This window comes from Falco punctatus (genome assembly GCF_963210335.1).
Source record: "Falco punctatus genome assembly, chromosome: 7".
Taxonomy (NCBI): Eukaryota; Metazoa; Chordata; class Aves; order Falconiformes; family Falconidae; genus Falco; species Falco punctatus.
The window spans coordinates 42,935,299-42,951,663 of NC_137587.1; the positions used below are offsets into that span (position 1 = coordinate 42,935,299).

The 16,365-nt window shown below is 41.0% G+C and overlaps 1 protein-coding gene across 2 annotated transcripts in view; it reads left to right on the forward strand.

Annotated features, from left to right (window-relative positions):
- SYNE2 (spectrin repeat containing nuclear envelope protein 2) overlaps positions 1 to 16,365 on the forward strand; it is a 189,300-nt gene that overhangs the window by 71,064 nt on the left and 101,871 nt on the right. For both annotated transcript variants that reach the window (XM_080395851.1, XM_080395850.1), the window contains exons 44-52: positions 87 to 443; positions 1,905 to 2,066; positions 3,409 to 3,546; positions 8,341 to 8,496; positions 8,864 to 9,129; positions 10,260 to 12,366; positions 13,857 to 14,179; positions 15,151 to 15,295; positions 16,019 to 16,234. In XM_080395851.1, coding sequence (XP_080251977.1) covers positions 87 to 443; positions 1,905 to 2,066; positions 3,409 to 3,546; positions 8,341 to 8,496; positions 8,864 to 9,129; positions 10,260 to 12,366; positions 13,857 to 14,179; positions 15,151 to 15,295; positions 16,019 to 16,234 — 3,870 coding nt within the window. The remainder of the gene's footprint in view (positions 1 to 86; positions 444 to 1,904; positions 2,067 to 3,408; positions 3,547 to 8,340; positions 8,497 to 8,863; positions 9,130 to 10,259; positions 12,367 to 13,856; positions 14,180 to 15,150; positions 15,296 to 16,018; positions 16,235 to 16,365) is intronic.

A 16,365-nucleotide genomic window follows, 5' to 3' on the forward strand; every position in this document is an offset into this window, starting at 1 on the left:
TGACTTTAGTGGTTGACTTTAGATCTTAGCATTAAGTATATTGATTGAAGATGCTTTTCAATAGAATGTTTTCTTTGTGTTTAAAGGAACAACAAGGACCTCTTAGTCGATGCGAAGACATGTTAAAGAAGATTTTGGTTTTAGCAGAAACTGTTAAACAAAACACCTCTTCACCAGGGCAGAAGTTTATTAAGGACGAGATTGAAACACTTCAGAGTAAACACAGGAGTCTGGAAGAAAGACTTGAAAATGTTGAGCAAAAGGAGGAAAATATTTTCACTGAAGTCCTTGAGTTAAAAGATGAGTTTGGTAATGAAATGCAGATGGAAGATAAGGCAGATGCAATGCTGAAGAGAGAGACACGGATTACTTCTGATACTCCTGTTGCTGCAGAAGAGAGCCCTGCAGCAGTGGAGTTGAAGGACCCTTTTGAAATGCATGATGTGAGTATATTTAATGACAGTCGTAACAATGGGAGACTGGTTAAGGAGGCATCTGTGTCTCATGCCTTTTGTATGTTGCATCCTATATTGCATCCTTCATTTCATTGAAATGAAGCCATCTGTAATTATATGTGTTTAAATCAAAGATGTGGAGAAGAACTCCTGTAACTTACTTTAACAAGTCTGTAACAAGCCAATAATGTCTATTCAAAACCGCAGTCTTCCATCGAAACACAACCTGCACACAGCTTTCTCTTGCTTGTGATTAGGGCAGGTATCCTTGGTCAGGATACAAAGGGAGAAGGTGTATAGATGAGAGAACTGCAGATACACCTCTGCCAAAGGACTTTGAGAGCTTCTCTTAAACCAGTAGGGCTTGTTTAGAACGGCAACACAATTTGTGCTATTTGTTTTCATAAATAATGTTGTGCCTTTCAGAGATCTAATGTTAAAACACAGTATTTACGGTCACACAAGCTGGTTGTCTTTTATATTGTTTCTCTTTGGATCAAGACGTCAATGGAAATATGTCAGAGAGAGAAGCAAAATGGTCTGCTTTTGGAGGAAGGCAGTGTATTGATAGATAATCCGTTACAGGGCATCCATCAAAGCAAGGACAGATTGGGGCAGACTCTTCAGGTGCCTGAAAAATATGTTCTAATACATGTCAATATATATGCATATATACGCCTGTGTCTGTTCACCAGAAATGCATAGGTAATTCCTTAAAACTTGTGGTCTTAGAGATGTATTTTCCTAGTCTAATGAAAGGAATGGTAAATTATGTTCTCCAAATCATCCCCTCAGTCTTGCACATGTGAAGTATGCAAGATCTCTGCACATCCCCAGGGCTTGGACCTACTTTCTCCATGATGCAAAATGTGCAGCATTCCTGTGAATTTAACACATTTTGTCATCTGCGTGCACTAGGTAGGTAATGACAGGTCACTAACCTGGAACCATTGATCTTTAGGGGACCTCAGGACATTCACACTGTAAATTACTTCACGTGTGCAAAACTGAGGGAAGGATTTGGAGAATTCCCTCGTGGACCTGACCATTGAGTGGTAGCAGTAGCTGGGAGAGATGACCATCAAAGTATCAGAGTGGAAACCATCCGTACTGCATTTTCTGGAGAAGGAACAAGATCAATAGTTAGAGTTGCCAAGTGTGTCTGAGCAGAAACTTCTATGACAGTATTAAAAATCATGTGAGCCCTTACTCCTGTTTGTTTTGTCCTGAAATTGTTTCATAGTGATTGAGGTCCCAATACGGCAAACTGATCTGAGCAGGCGTTTCCAAGAGGCTCTGGGTTTGGGTTACCTCAGCCTTTTCAGCTTCCTTCATTAAGCTAAATCGAAGAAAGTGTAGGCAGCTTGTGGAGTGTGTTATTCCTTAGTAAACTTAGAATTTGGACTGTGACTTTTACTGGTTGTGAACATTTTGTATTTTTCAAATCAGGGGGAGGTTGATAAAGAGAGCCCAGGTATGGACAAACATGAGAAGGTCCAAGAGGACATTCTGGACAACACGGTTCAGGGTGGTGAAGCAGAACTAGAAAGACATCAGGATGGTGTTGGTATTGAAGGTGATGAAACAAGAAAGGAAACCCATCCAGCAGAGGTAACTGAACATGAGATTCCACAAGACTGATTGAATTTGAGGGTATATGTATACAGTTTAGTTGCAGTGGGGATGATATGACTAATATATAAATAATAAACCCCTCAAGTTACAGTGAGCTATTTTTGTCTGATGTGCTGTATGCTTAGTATGTGTTAATCCTCTGAATCTTTTCCTGTACATTTAAAATTAGTATGGAGGGAATTTTTTTTTCCATTAGTGATTTGCTGAGGATAATGTATTCCAAGTCACCTGGACATTTTGTGACGTTTTCTTACCATTTTGCTTCAATACTGTTATTCTGCTTGAGTCTATTTCATTTATTTAGATTTTTTATTTACATCTTTACTTTGCACGTAGGAGGCTGCATTTGAAATGCTGTGTCCTGTTTTGTGCACCCTGGTACAAGGGAAGTTTTGACAGAGTAGAGTAGTGTTGAGGAGCTAGAGCCATAGTGAGTGGGAAGAAACAAAGTTCTTGCTGGAGATGAAAAAGCTAACGCTAACAGGGCTCTTGTTGCTGTCATCCCCTCCCTGAAAGGGGTGTTACAGAGAAAACAGCCAGGCTCTTTTCAGACCTTAAGTTTCAGCAAACTGTGTGAGATGCTGAAAGCAGTGTGGTTGTGACAAGATGGAGCACGGTGTGCACTCATGAGCTTGCCGAGAATTGGGGTATATCTGTTCATTCTGGGTTGCAGGTTGGGCTACTTTCAGTACATATCCTGTGTGACTTGCAGCCACTAGCTCAAATAACCATGCAGATTCATGCTGTAAGGATTTGCCATTCTTTTATTTTGTGTAGGTGGCCGTTTTATTTTATCTTGTTTCCAGATGATAAACAAACTCAGGCAGAACTTACAGTCAGCACATACCTCAGCATGTACATACAACAAATTCCTGGGCTGCCCAGGGAAGTATCCTGCCTGGTAATGTGCTGGGTGCCTCACCACAGACTCTCTGTCTACAGTACAAGTACAAGATTGGAGCCTCAGGAAAAAGTCTAACCTTTTTTAAAAATGCATTTGAGATTGCATCCAGGGGCACACAGTTCAAGGCCCATGCTTAGAGTAACAAAGCATGAACAGTGTAGGTAGAAGAACCACATTTGCAGTCTGCAATTTTTCTAAAAATTCATAACAGAATTACAGCACTGCTTCTCCTAGATGGTTTCCTTTGCCATAACCTTGCCCGCAATAAATTATGAGATGTAGTTGTGGTTTTCCTCATCTACCTATAATTATGGGCTTTGTAACTTTGTCATCTCAAGCACTGTAATTACTGCTCAGCAGGTTTGATTATGGCATTTTGATTACTTGTTTCTTTTATTTTTCTTACACCAAAAGGAGGATGTCAAGAATCAGTCATATAGAGAAGATGTGGAGCAGGTTCAGCAAAGGGTGTGCCAAAAGAGTCAAGTCCTGAAATCTGCAGCAGTTGAGAAAGGGGGTCTGCAATCTCATCCCCCAGTTTCTGCACATGAGGTAACCCACATTCTGTTATTTCAAGCTATATTTGTTAGAGTCACTGAATTTTTGTTTCCACATGGGCTTCAGCTGAAGTTCTGCTATAAAAGAAGAGGCAATTACTGCTGCATCAAAATCAAGATTTTTGTCTTGTATACACAAAATCAAGTGTATAGTTCTGCTTTATGTTCATGGTAGTTTTGAACATTATCCAGAGTGCTAGCCACATTGTATTTTTCAGTGGATATGTTCAAAAGGGCAATATTTGTTTTCAGAGCCATCATAATCAGTCTTTATTTTATGATATTTAGAGGTTCTCTTTAAGCTGTTAATCAATACAGCTTCTTTCCATGTCATTATAGTTAGCTGTGGTAGTCTTTGCCACCATAAGGAAGGCAAATCAGAAAACTGAAATCCAGGAGTGACACAGCATAAGAAAATAAATAAAATAAAAAAGAGGAAGAAGGATGAATTCAAGCTGAATGAATTACAAGATGCATTACTAAATGACATTATTACTAAGTCCGTTCTTTAAGAGCAAGGGTATTACATTCACAGGTGCCCTGTGACTGCTGATCCTTGGTCACCACATTCTTAAATTGAAGGTAGGGCCAAGCTAATCTTCACAGTGAAGTCTATGGGCCGTTCCACAGCTGGCCTGTCCATTGGCAGGTCTTACCTGGGGCTTGCACATATCTGCTGTAACTGGAAGCCTCAACAAAATCTCCCAAAGGTCTTGGGAGCCTGGGGAGGTCCCTGCTGACTGGGAGCTAGCTAATGTTATTCAAATTTACAAGAAGGGGGTGAGGGAAGACCCAGGACACTAATCTCAGTTCCTGGAAAAATTATGGAGAAGATCATGCTGGGTACTATTGAAATCCTCTTAGAGAACAACACAATCATCATAGAATCATAGAATCATTTAGGTTGGAAAAGATCTTTAAGATCATCAAGTCCAACTATAAACCTGCCACTGCCAAATCCACCACTAAACCATGTCCCTAATTGCCACCTCTATATGGTTTTTAAAATACCTCCAGGGATGCTGACTCAACCACTTCCCTGGGCAGCCTATTGCAATGCTGGGCAACATCCAATCTAACCTCCCCTGGAGCAACCTGAGGCACTTGTACTTGGGAAAAGAGACCCACACCCACCTCACTACAGCCTCCTTTCAGGCAGCTGTAGAGAGCAATGAGGTCCCCCCGAGCCTCCTTTTCTCCAGGATGAAGAACCCTGGTTCCCTCAGCTGCTCTTTTTAAGACTTGTGCTCCAGACCCATCCCCAGTTTTGTTGCACTTCTCTGGACAGTGTCTTTCTTGCAGTGAGGGGCCTAAAACCAAGCACAGTATTCAAGATGCGGCCTCACCAGTGCCACAGGGGGACAATCACTTCCCTAGTCCTGCTGGCCACACGGCTTCTGGTACAAGCCAGGATGCTCTTGGCCTTCTTGGCCACCTGGGCACACTGCTGGCTCATGTTCAGCTGGCTGTCAGCCAGTACCCCCAGGTCCTTTCCCACCAGGCAGCTTTCCAGCCACTATTCCCCAAGCCTGTAGTGTTGCATGGATGTGTTGTGAACCAAGTTCAGGACCCGGCACTGAGTCTTGTTGAACCTCAAACTGCTGGCCTCAGCCCATTGGTTCAGCCTGTCCGGACCCCTGTGCCGAGCCTTCCTGCCCTCCATCAGATCAACACTGCCCCCTGACCTGGTGTCATCTGCAAACTGACTGAGGGAGCCCACAACCCCCTCATCCAGATCACTGATATATTAAACAGGACTGGCACAGATCAGGCACAGTGAATGTGAGTTCATGGAGAGAAAGTGCTGTTTGTTTAATTTGATATCCATCTATGATATTTGCCTAGTGGGTGAAGGGAAGGTGGTGGATGTAAAAAAAAAAAAAAAAGTGTAAAATTTCTGGATTTTAGGAAGACTTTTGATACTGTTGGTCACAGCATCCTTCTGGACAAATTGTCAAACTGTGGGATGGGCTGGTTCACAGTGCACTGGGTGAAGAAGTGGCTGAAGGGCAGAGCTCAAAGGGTTGTAGAGAATAGGTGTACCTCAGGCTTCAAATCTAGAGCCATTTCTGTTTGATATATTTATTAATGATCTAGGTGCAGGAGTTGAATGCACCGTTAGCAATTCTGATGATGATACCAAACTGGGAGATGCTGTTGAACTCTCTTGAAGGACAAGATGCCTTGCAAAGGGTTCTAGATAGATTGAAGCATTGGGCGATGGTTAACAGGATGAAATTTAACAAGTCCAAATGCTGGATTCTGCTCCTGGTATGGAGTAGCACTGGGCACGTATAAATTGGGAGAGGAGTGGCTGGAGAGAGAAAGGGATCTGGAGATGCTGGCTGACAGCAGGCTCAATAGGAGTCAGCAGTGTGCCCTGGCAGCCAAGAGGGCAGACTGCATCCTGGGGTGTATTAACCACAGTCAGTCAAAAGAGGTGATTATCCCACCGTATTTAGCGTTGGTGTGGCCTCACCTTGAACAGCGTGCGCAGTTCTGGGCCCCACAATTGAGGTGTGAAGGTCCTTGAATGTATCCAGGGGAGGGCAACACAGCTGGTGAAAGGGCTGGAAGGCATGTCCTGTGAGGAGCGGCGAAGGACTTTGGGTTTGTGGGGAGCGGCGAAGGACTTTGGGCTTGTCTGGTTTGGAGAAAAGGAGGCTGAGGGGTGACCTCATTGCTCTCTGCAGCTGCCTGAGCTGGAGAAGTGCAGAGGGAGGTGCTGATCTCTTCTCCCTGGGATCCAGTGACAGGACACTGGAAATAGTTCAAAGCTGTGCCAGGGGAGGTTTAGACTGGACGTTAGGAAGCTTTTCTTTACCAAGAGGGTGGTCAAACACTGGAACAGGCTTCCTGGAGAGGTGGTTGATGCCCCAAGCCTGTCGGTGTCTAAGAGGCATTTGGACAGTGCCCTTAAAAACATACTTTAGCATTTGGTCAGCCCTGAATTGGTCAGGCTGTTGGACTAGGTGATCGTTGTAGGTCCCTTCCAACTGAAAATACTCTTCTGTTCTAAACTGACAGACTTTCACTTCTAACTGTGATTGTTTATATTCAAAAGATTTGGAGCTTGCAAAGGGAAAGGCAAGTAGGTTCTGCTGTTCTGAGGAAGGTGTTGGATAAGAAAGGATTTAAACTATGGGTCATACCCAAGCCTGAAGCCAGAGTCACATTTGGTGGTTTCCTGGAGGCCTGCATGGTGAAGAGTCAACAGGGGAGCCCTGGCTTTGTACCTGAAGGACAGTAGCTGGTTAGCAGCCCCCATTCTCTTCCCTTCTCATGTTTTGCTCCTTCCCCAACCATCTAGTAGACTGAAAAACTATGGGAAACATTAAAATTATTGTGTTGGGAGGTGAACACTGTCTGTGTGTCTGTGTATCTGGAGAGGTGGTGCTACAGTGTACATTGAGTCATACAAACAAGCAAAACATGTATGCAGCAATCCTGATTTTTTTTTAGTGTCAGGACACTTTTATGTGTGTTTTGATGCATTTATATTTCGATCTGGTAAAGTGGATTTTCTCCTCACTCTGTGACAGCTGAGCTCTGTTTTTCCGCTTACTTCAGTTCTGTGGCACTCCAAAGTCTCTTTAAGATGAAATCTTATGTCTGAGTTGAATCTACAGTCTCCTATATGTTTCCCACGCTTAGGAGCAGGTATATGTTTTAGTAGCTCGTGACCCACAGAGAAACAGATGACCGTGACAGTTTACAAGTGATATGGCTGTGGGGATAGTTGACTGCTTCCTAGTAAAATAGTATCTAAAGTAGCAATACAGTAAGTTTATCCAACAAGAATTTATCATTGCTTATTTTATATGTTGGTACCATGGGGAAGCTCACACTGTAGTCATATCTGTGTATTTGTATGCATTCACTCATGTGAAGTCTATGCGTGGAACAGATCACAGTTTACCAGATAGAGACAAGGACTGGGGGAAGGGAAATGCAGAAAGATTTTTAAGGTATTGCCGTGTGACCCAATAAGCCTGTGACATTTCATTTATATTGTTGTATGCAATAGCTGAAGGTGATTTAGAGGATTACGTTTTACGTCTGAACTGGGGCTGTCTAAGAGCATCCAGTTGGGCAATGACCTTGGCTCAGCTGGTGGACTGTTAAACTTGGCCACACCACAGGTGACTTGTTCTTCTGCCATTGTGGGAATTGATGGCAGTGCCAGGGACTGGTTCAGGAGCCCCTCATTCCCTTCCTCCCCACCCTGACTGAGACATGACTCCCTAACGCTCTTGCCCTTGCCCCTGAATTTGGATAGCACTTGTGGCAGTAGCAGCCGTGGCTTTGTGTCACAGGCAAGCTGCTTCGTGCGTGAGTGAGTCCATGAAGAACAGTTGGAAGAGATGGTCTTGGTGAAGGACACAGCAGTATATTAAGGCAGGTGCTGAGCAGAAGGAATGTGGTTGTGAGGAAAAGTTAAAAGTCCATGAATATGTAAGGAGGGGGAGAAGACAGGATGGACTTGTGAGTTGATCAGTAGCAGAAGTGGGTGCAGGGAGGATGTTCTTTGAAGGTGGGGATGTCCGAGTTTCAAGCTTAAAATGATGGGCAGAGATTTCATAGGTATCTGAGCAGTGCTGGCAAGCCAGGGTGAGGTGGAGGGTAGTGATGGAGATTCTAGCCTCTGGGTCCTGGTTTACCCACAGAGGCTGTGGGGGAAGCCACAGCAACCTTTAGGCGTGGCTTAAACATGTGAAGCAAAGTGTTGCAGTCAGAAAACTTGTTGATTTAGAATCCTCAGAAATAAGAATCCTGTTTTGTGTTGTAGGACACAGGTGCAGAAGTGGTTGTTCAGAAAGAATTGTTTCCCGGAGTGCAAGTAAATACTGAATATTTTGAAGAGGAACAAAAGGTCAATGAGCTGAAAAATAAAGTGGCTGAACTGGATATCGTGCTTATAAATGAACAACTAAAAGAGCTGGAGGTATGGAAATTGCGAAGTCATTCCTCATTGTTAATGTACTGATACACAGAATTATGGTTCACTTAGCAAAATTCTTGCATATAGTCTTATCTGAGGTTTGACTGCATGATTAGTCCGTTTGTCTACCAGGTAGTCTACAAACACAGTGTCTTAATGCAGGTATGTCCATGTAAATTGTACGGCTCTTCTAGAATGCAGTAGTAGATACACCTTCGATTGCATGTGTGCTTCCATGCATGCTCATTTGCATGTGAATGAGGAAGTGTATGTTCGTAGGTGTATCGGTATTTAACTATATTTTGTGTTGAAAGCTAAAAGTGTTTAAGGTCCTCTTTTAATCTCTTCTCTGTGGTGGGTTTGGTTGTAGAATTTACAAACTGAACTGGAAACATGGAAAGCAAAATCTTTATGTCATAGTCAAGAAGCATTTCCCAGTGCAACAGGATCAAACAGAGCAGAGCTGCAAACCACAGAGCCTGCGCTGCCCTGCTGGGACAAGCTGCTTCAAGAACTAGATGCTGTTAAGGCAGTGAAGCAACAACAGTACTGTTTAATTAATGAGTACCAGAAAAATCTTTCTGCTGCACAGTCCTCAATGAAAAATTTGTCAACAGAAAAAGATAACATAAAAATGTAAGTATAGTTGAGGGTTTCTGTGAGTAGGTTGAACAAATGTGATCCTAGACTGAATTTTCTGCCATACTTCAATAATACTCAGACAAAGATACAGTGTTTTATCTGTCTCATTGATGTTAGGTAACAAGAGAAGTCTCATAGATTTGTAGGTTTAAACAGCCCTTAAAAGAAGCATTTCTGGTGGTTCTCTGCCATCCTTTAGCATCATTACTCTTTTTAATTTTTTTTAGGCAGCACAAAGAAATGGTTGCTGTGCTAAAAACCTATACAAAAGCCATATTAAAATATTATTGAAAAAATATGGCAGATGTGGAAATATTAATTTCTTTTCAGGGACTCATCAGTTCTGATTTTTTTAGGGGGTGAAATTTCTCATTGCTCTGAAAAATTAACTTTCTTTGATAAGAAGAATTCTGTGGCAATAAATAAGTCTGCAGAACCAATTCACAGTTAATCAATTAAGACAAAATGTTCAATACCCACTATGAATTAGCCTTCAAACCATGGATCTAGCCTATCAATCACAATAATTTGAAAATCTTTAAAATAATTTATATAATTGTTAATTTACAGCAAAGAGATTGAAAAAATCTAGCTGCTAAATGTAGGTGAGAATTTCAAAATACTCCTGGAGATAAAAGATGAGTAGATGAACTCCAAATTAATCTTGAATGAATGGGAATTTTTTAAGTTTTTCTTTTAACTTTATCTTCATTGTAAATCAGAAATTACCATAAAAAGTTAATTTGCTTAGAGATGACTCTAACACTGTTCTTTATTTTGAAAATTTTATTTATTGTAGCTTTAAAAGGAGACTACATTCCTTTAGGAAATGATGCATTCTGTATTTGCATATACTGCAATTTTAGATAATATGCATTAGAATGTACCTCTCCTGCAGAGATAACTAGAAATAACTAATGCTGTACAGATAAGCAAGAAACAATGATACTACAATGGTGATTAGGAAATTTGTGAGAGAACATTGAGACACACATGTAATTAAATGAATAAAGTGAGTGAATCACTTTTGAAACAGTCAAGTTCTTTTTTTTTTAAATGTGTCTAGTCCATGTTTTAGGAACTTTTTAGGGTTTATTTTTAAATGCTATTCATATTTTTGACAGAAGTCCTATGAACAATACAGTTCTTCTGGAGAAAATTAAGGCATGCATAGAGTCCTTACGAAAAGAAAGAGATGTCTTAAACCAGTTGAAAACTCAGCAAGAAAGTTTATCTCAGCATTTAACAGGCATGGATAAAGTGTTAACTGAAAGCCAAATGAGGCAACTGGAGCTATGGTGGCAACACATGGAGCAAACAGTGCAAAAGAAACATGATCAAGTTGTGGCAGAAATTGATGAATTTAACCTGCTTATGAATAAAGCACAGGATATTCAGAAACTGATACAAGAGCAGTGTTTACAAGTGGAGTTACATTCCTCCGCTGCAGGAAAAGCCAAATATCCTGTACTTTGGATGACAGAGCTACAGGACATTAAACATGGTCTTTCTCTATTAACAAGGAGGATTGAACTGCAGATGAAAAGAATTTGGAGTGATCAAGAGAAGGTAGCTTTGGAGAGCTCTATACGTGACCTGCAGAGCAAATTGGAAGCATTATCAGCACAACAAACTCCTCGAGAGGATGTTCAGATCACTGGTCCTGCTCTCATGAAACATGAAATGATGAAGAAGATGAAAGAAAATATTTCATGGGTCAAAGATTCACTGTCCTCCCTTGATCAGAAAGCAGCACTTTTCCCCAGTGATGTTAAATCACAGATCAGAAGTTGTCAGCTTATGAGCACAGAAGTTCTAAACAGAGAGCCTGTGATTGTATCGCTGGATTATGGGCTCCAACACATCATGCCCAGCTTGAAGCCTGAGGAGGTATCTGATATGAAGTTTCTTTTACAAACATTGCAGGATTCATACAAGGCTCTGGTTTTAAAATCAGCTCAAAGATTACAGCACTTAGAGCTCCAGCTGGAGGAGAGGCAAAGACTTATTGCAGAAATAGAAAAAGTTCATTGTCAGCTTCGAAATGCTGAGATGCTTGCCAGGCCTGATATGAACCAAACCAGCACGTGGTCAGAATTAATTGATCGACAAGCCATTTTAAAGGAGATTTTAAAGGATGTACAGGAAATAGAAGGGCTTATCTCATCCCACTATAAAGAGAGTCAGATCGCAGCTGAGGAACTGAGCCTGTCTGAACAACTATTTTTGATTGATCAATTAAGAAGTCTGAAGAATAGAGCAAAGAAGACACAGAGGCAAATTCAGAGTAAACTTCATGAAGTAGAAAAAAAGATAGCTGTCTACAAAGAGTTTGCTGAAGGAATAACTTCATTGCAACAAGATCTTGTCCTGCAGTATGGTGAAATGAACTTGGAAGAAGATGAACTACTGGGCTCCGAGCAGGAATTAAAGGATAAATGCAAAGCACTTCAAAAAAAAGTATTAGCTTTCCAGTTCAATTTGTCACAAATAATGAAGTACAAAGAAATATTTGAATGTGTAGGTCTAAAATGGGACTCACTACAGCTGGATGAATTGCAAACGAAATTTTTTAAAATTAAAAATAAAATTAAAGGCAAAATAATACACTTTGATAATGTCGTTAGGGAATGCAATAAGATTCAAGTGTTGCTAAATGAAATCCAGGCTATAACATCCACTGTAAGAAAAGAAGCTGACATCCTAAATGACGGCTCTTGCTCTTCTCCTGCTGAGAATCTTATGTCTGCACAGATTCTGTTTCAGGCAGTTCAACAAATCTTGTACTTAACCCAGGAGGTAGCAAATAAAATAAACAAAAATGATATCCTTGATACACGATTCAAAGAATCTAAGAGGAAAGAAATAAAGAGCCTGGAGAAGGATGCTGAGGAACTGAATCAGTTTCTTCAAAACCTCATCTCTGGTCTCCACTGTGTAAATAAGGAAGATATCCAGAATGAAGTAGAATATATATTTCACATCATAAAGCATATTCAATTAGAGCTCCAGCAGCCACTTCTGATAGACATAAAATTAATGCAGTATGAGAAGTTACGATGGGAAGCAATTCAGAAAATGATGCAAGCAAAGTTCTCTGCTATTAATTGTATAATGGAAAAAGAGAGAAAAAATCCAAAAGAAAAATCCCTTGCGGCTGGTATAGAAACAAAACTAGAGACACTGCAAGATCATGAAACACAACTGAAGATAGACATTGCTGCCCGTGTTGTAAGTATATTTATTAAAAATAAGGTATAGCCATATGTCTTTTCCCAATAATTAGATTAGCTGTCTGTGACTGTAGTGTTTATATTTTCATGACTTATATGCTTCTTTTATTCTAATAACTGAATTGGCCGGTGATGATCTCTGCATTGATGGATATGATGGGAATCATGATAAGAAACCAAGGATACAACGAAATTAGTTGTATTCAGTTTGATTATAATCGAGCACTGGGGTTTAGCATAAGAAAAGAAAGGTAAAGGGGAGGAAGGAAAATGTTGAGCTGAAAAAAGACTGGGTGCGAATTGTCCTGGGATTATTCTTGGAACTGATTTTATGTAACATTTTTGGTATTGACAGTGATGAAAAATACAGAAGTTCCTTGTTCCTACTATAGTGAAAAAGCTTACTAGTTGGGAATGATCAAGGAGAGTAAAGCACCAATGTGGTCAGGCTCAGGAAGGATAAGCAAAGGAAAGACAACCAGGATCCAAGGCTTTAACACAAGTATATAAGGCATTGCTGGAGGATCCACCTGGTTCTTGATGCGTTTGTCAGGAAGGGTCCACTCAAACTGGAACAGATGCTATTAGAGGGATGAAAACTGTTGAGGGTAGTTGATAAAACTGAATTTGCTCAACCTCTTAAGCTAAGGGCAAGCGGGAAATCTAGTTGAGATGTAATTAGGCTGGAGGTAGACTTAATGAATGGAAAAGGACTACTTAAGCTAAAGAGCAGTGTTAATACACAGAGAAAGAATTAGTGAATAAATTTACACTGGAAACCAGAAGAGTGGTAATCTTCATAGCAGATTGGTTCTGGAACTGCATCCAGGTCAAGACAACCTGTGCCATGATGGCCCAAAGGATCAGTGGATACAAATGAGGAAATATGAGGTAGTAGCTAATAACAGGGGGAGGGACTCTGCTTCACTGATGGACTTACGGTCCTGCTGCTAGATTTCCTGGCTTGCTGTGCTTCATCTTCACTGCTTGGGTGTTGTGTGGGAAGCACAATGCCAAAGTTCCGCTGCCCTGTGGGAATCCAAGAGCTGGCAAAGTTACACATGATTCAAGAAGAGGGTTTAGTAAGAAGCAGTTAGGTAAGTCAGAGTGGATATACGGCCTGGAGCAGAATAAAGCATCAACGTGTGGGCTTTCCTTGTCGGAACAGGACGTATGGGATGCCATGTCCGTAAGGGGTCTTATGGCTTTTGTCTTCTGCCATCCTTCTCTCGCCTTTTCCAGTATTGGCAGTTCCTACATAACCCCTGTTCCTGCGGTTGAGAGCAATCAGTCCATAGGTTACAGCACTGCTCTGTGACTGCCTAGCTAGCAAAGTACATTTGCCATGTGTCCTCCCTCACTTCCTTAGGCCAGTTCTGGGAGCACTGGTCTCAAAAACAGGTGTGAAATTCTGAAAAGACCATCGGGTGATCCAGAGGAGCACAGCGGTCTTTCTTAATTGTTCCTTTGTCTTTTTAACACTGTCAGAGTGCTCTGGAGGAGGCATGTAAAGCTGGTGAGCTTTATACCAAGGCTGTTCAGAGGGCTGCCACGTTCCTTGAGGACTATGAAGCTGGACTCCAGTCTGCCACAGCAGAGCTCGGTAGCTCAGAGGAGATCTGCCAGACCCCACAATGGAACCAAGAAGAGTTCAACTCTGCAAAGGCTGACATAGAAAACGTGTACTCCAAGCTGAAGAACCTAGTGAAACCAGAAGATAAAATATGCCTGGAAAATACTTTAACAGAACTAGTCAGTAAGAGTTTGGCATTAAGGGAGAAGGCTCAAAGAAAGGAAGCTGATGAACAGAGGTAAGTTTAAGAGATCTTCCTGGGTCGTGTTACTTATTATGAAGAATTTGGCTGATAATAAATGCAGTATTGTTTCTGCTGTCATAGAACCAGGTAATTCAGCAGAAAGAACTGTAAGCATTTCTGTTGTTTCCAGACGTGATAGTAATGGAAGGAAAATTACCAGGCAATAAGCACAATGCAATAGTTTTTAGTATATTGCACGAAGTGTGTATGGGGCTTGACTGTGGGTCATAGGGTGCCAGAATCAGAGTAAAGCACATTTTCACAGTCTCTAGTTCAGTGCTGCTGTGGGTTAGAATGGTTTTTGGAGGCGCCTTAATGTGTGTCTTCCATAAGCTATTCTGATGGCTTGAGAAAGTAAAGACCAAACAAGACACAGGCCATAGTTTCCTTCCTTCAAATACAGGTGCAGAGGAGATCTGAAGGGCCTTCAGATACATGTACACAAACAGTTCTGGAGATAGATTAAAGGATTTTTAAATTGTTTGCTCATGATCCAGTGCTTCTGATTCTGTTGAGCGTAACCTTAAAATCTGGTTTTATAATCAAAGAATTGGGCAACCTTAAAGGCTTTGGTAATAGAAAAGAAATGATAAGATATAGAAATAAGAAGTTGGAATTGTGCAGAGCACACATCGTAGGAAAAAGTAGAATGTGTGTTACAAACTGGAACTAATTTTTGGGAACGTCTGAGGAGGATGGAGACCTAGATCAAGACATACAATTCTTTTGAGCAGCTCCTAGGGTGATATATGGATATGCATACCTATATTTCTTTATCTCTGGGGCATTTGTACCTGCATCTCTAAAGTATCTCGGATATCGAACCCGAAGTATATAACAAATAGTAAGGACTGCTAGTTCAGAAGATTCTTTTTAATATTTTTTTTTAATTCTAGTGGGCATTATGGTTAGAGAGAGGAGCAACCACAACAGATTTTAATCAGTCTCTTAATTGTTTCCTACAGGTATTTTGAAAAATACAAAAGCTACACAAAAACCAAAGATAAGGTGTGTGATAATCTTAACAAACTGGAAAAGATGCTTAGACAGTCTTTGTCTCAAATACCAACGTCTTACAAAGAAGCTTTGGAGCACTTAGAAGAAAGCAAGGTAAGAGAGGCTCTGAAGAACTTGAAAAACTTACACAAAACTGTGATGTAGCTGTGCACACAGTATGGTATCACAGTAGAAAGAAGTTAAATTCCTTTATCCTGCATTTATGTATATATAAAACCACAGAATATATACCTATAAAAAGACCAGATTATAATAGGTCACATAAAAAGAGTACATCATAACACTGTAGAAATCAAACATTGTCTGTGCTTAAGATAATGTTGCATTTTTGTTTAGATCCCTCATTGCTTCTTTGCAGGACCAGGGCTGTTCAGATTTCTAATATCGCTGCTGTTTTCTCTCAGAAGTGAAAACCAGAGGATTTCCAGTTTCCCCCCCACAAGAGTCTCTTGCTCCTCCCCACCAGACCTCTGCTATAATCAGCTTCTTTGCTGCCTTCTCTTTTAGTACTCATCATATTACAGGCTTGTTGTTTTATATATCTGTAGCTCCTGCTCATTTATCTTCCCTTCCAAATAACTAGAAAGCAGCAAGGACAATCTAATCACCTGGGTACACTGTTCTGTTTGGTTTGTTTATTTACCCCATTTTTCTCTGCAGTCTTAGCCAACAGAATTCTCTCATTACAACCATTTTTAACCAGCTCGGTGGAGTTGTTGCCATTTTATTAGAGGATCCTAATCATATTACTGAATGCTTCATTAGCACTTCTAACTGTATTGTTTTATTTATTTACTTGTTTATTTTTCCTGTCAGATTTTAGTCTCCAACATTGACTTGGCTGAAGATGATCTTGTGAAGCTGAGGCAGGTCTCTGGAGACCTGATGAAATTATGCTGCAGAAATGACAGGGCACTGGGCAGGATTGTAACAGTGCTGTGGGAAAATTGGCTGAGTTTGCTTGAGGCTGCAAAAGGGCTGGAAATTAACTGTGAAGAACTAAAGCAGGAATGGAAATTCATCAATGAAGAGGTGACTTGCTCAACAAACTGTAGGTTTGGGGGAATGTGGTAGGGATGAGGCCCTCAGTAAAATGGCACGTAAACAGCTTGACATCAGTGTAGAACATCATTTCCCGCTCGCTGATCAGGCAGTTGTCCCTA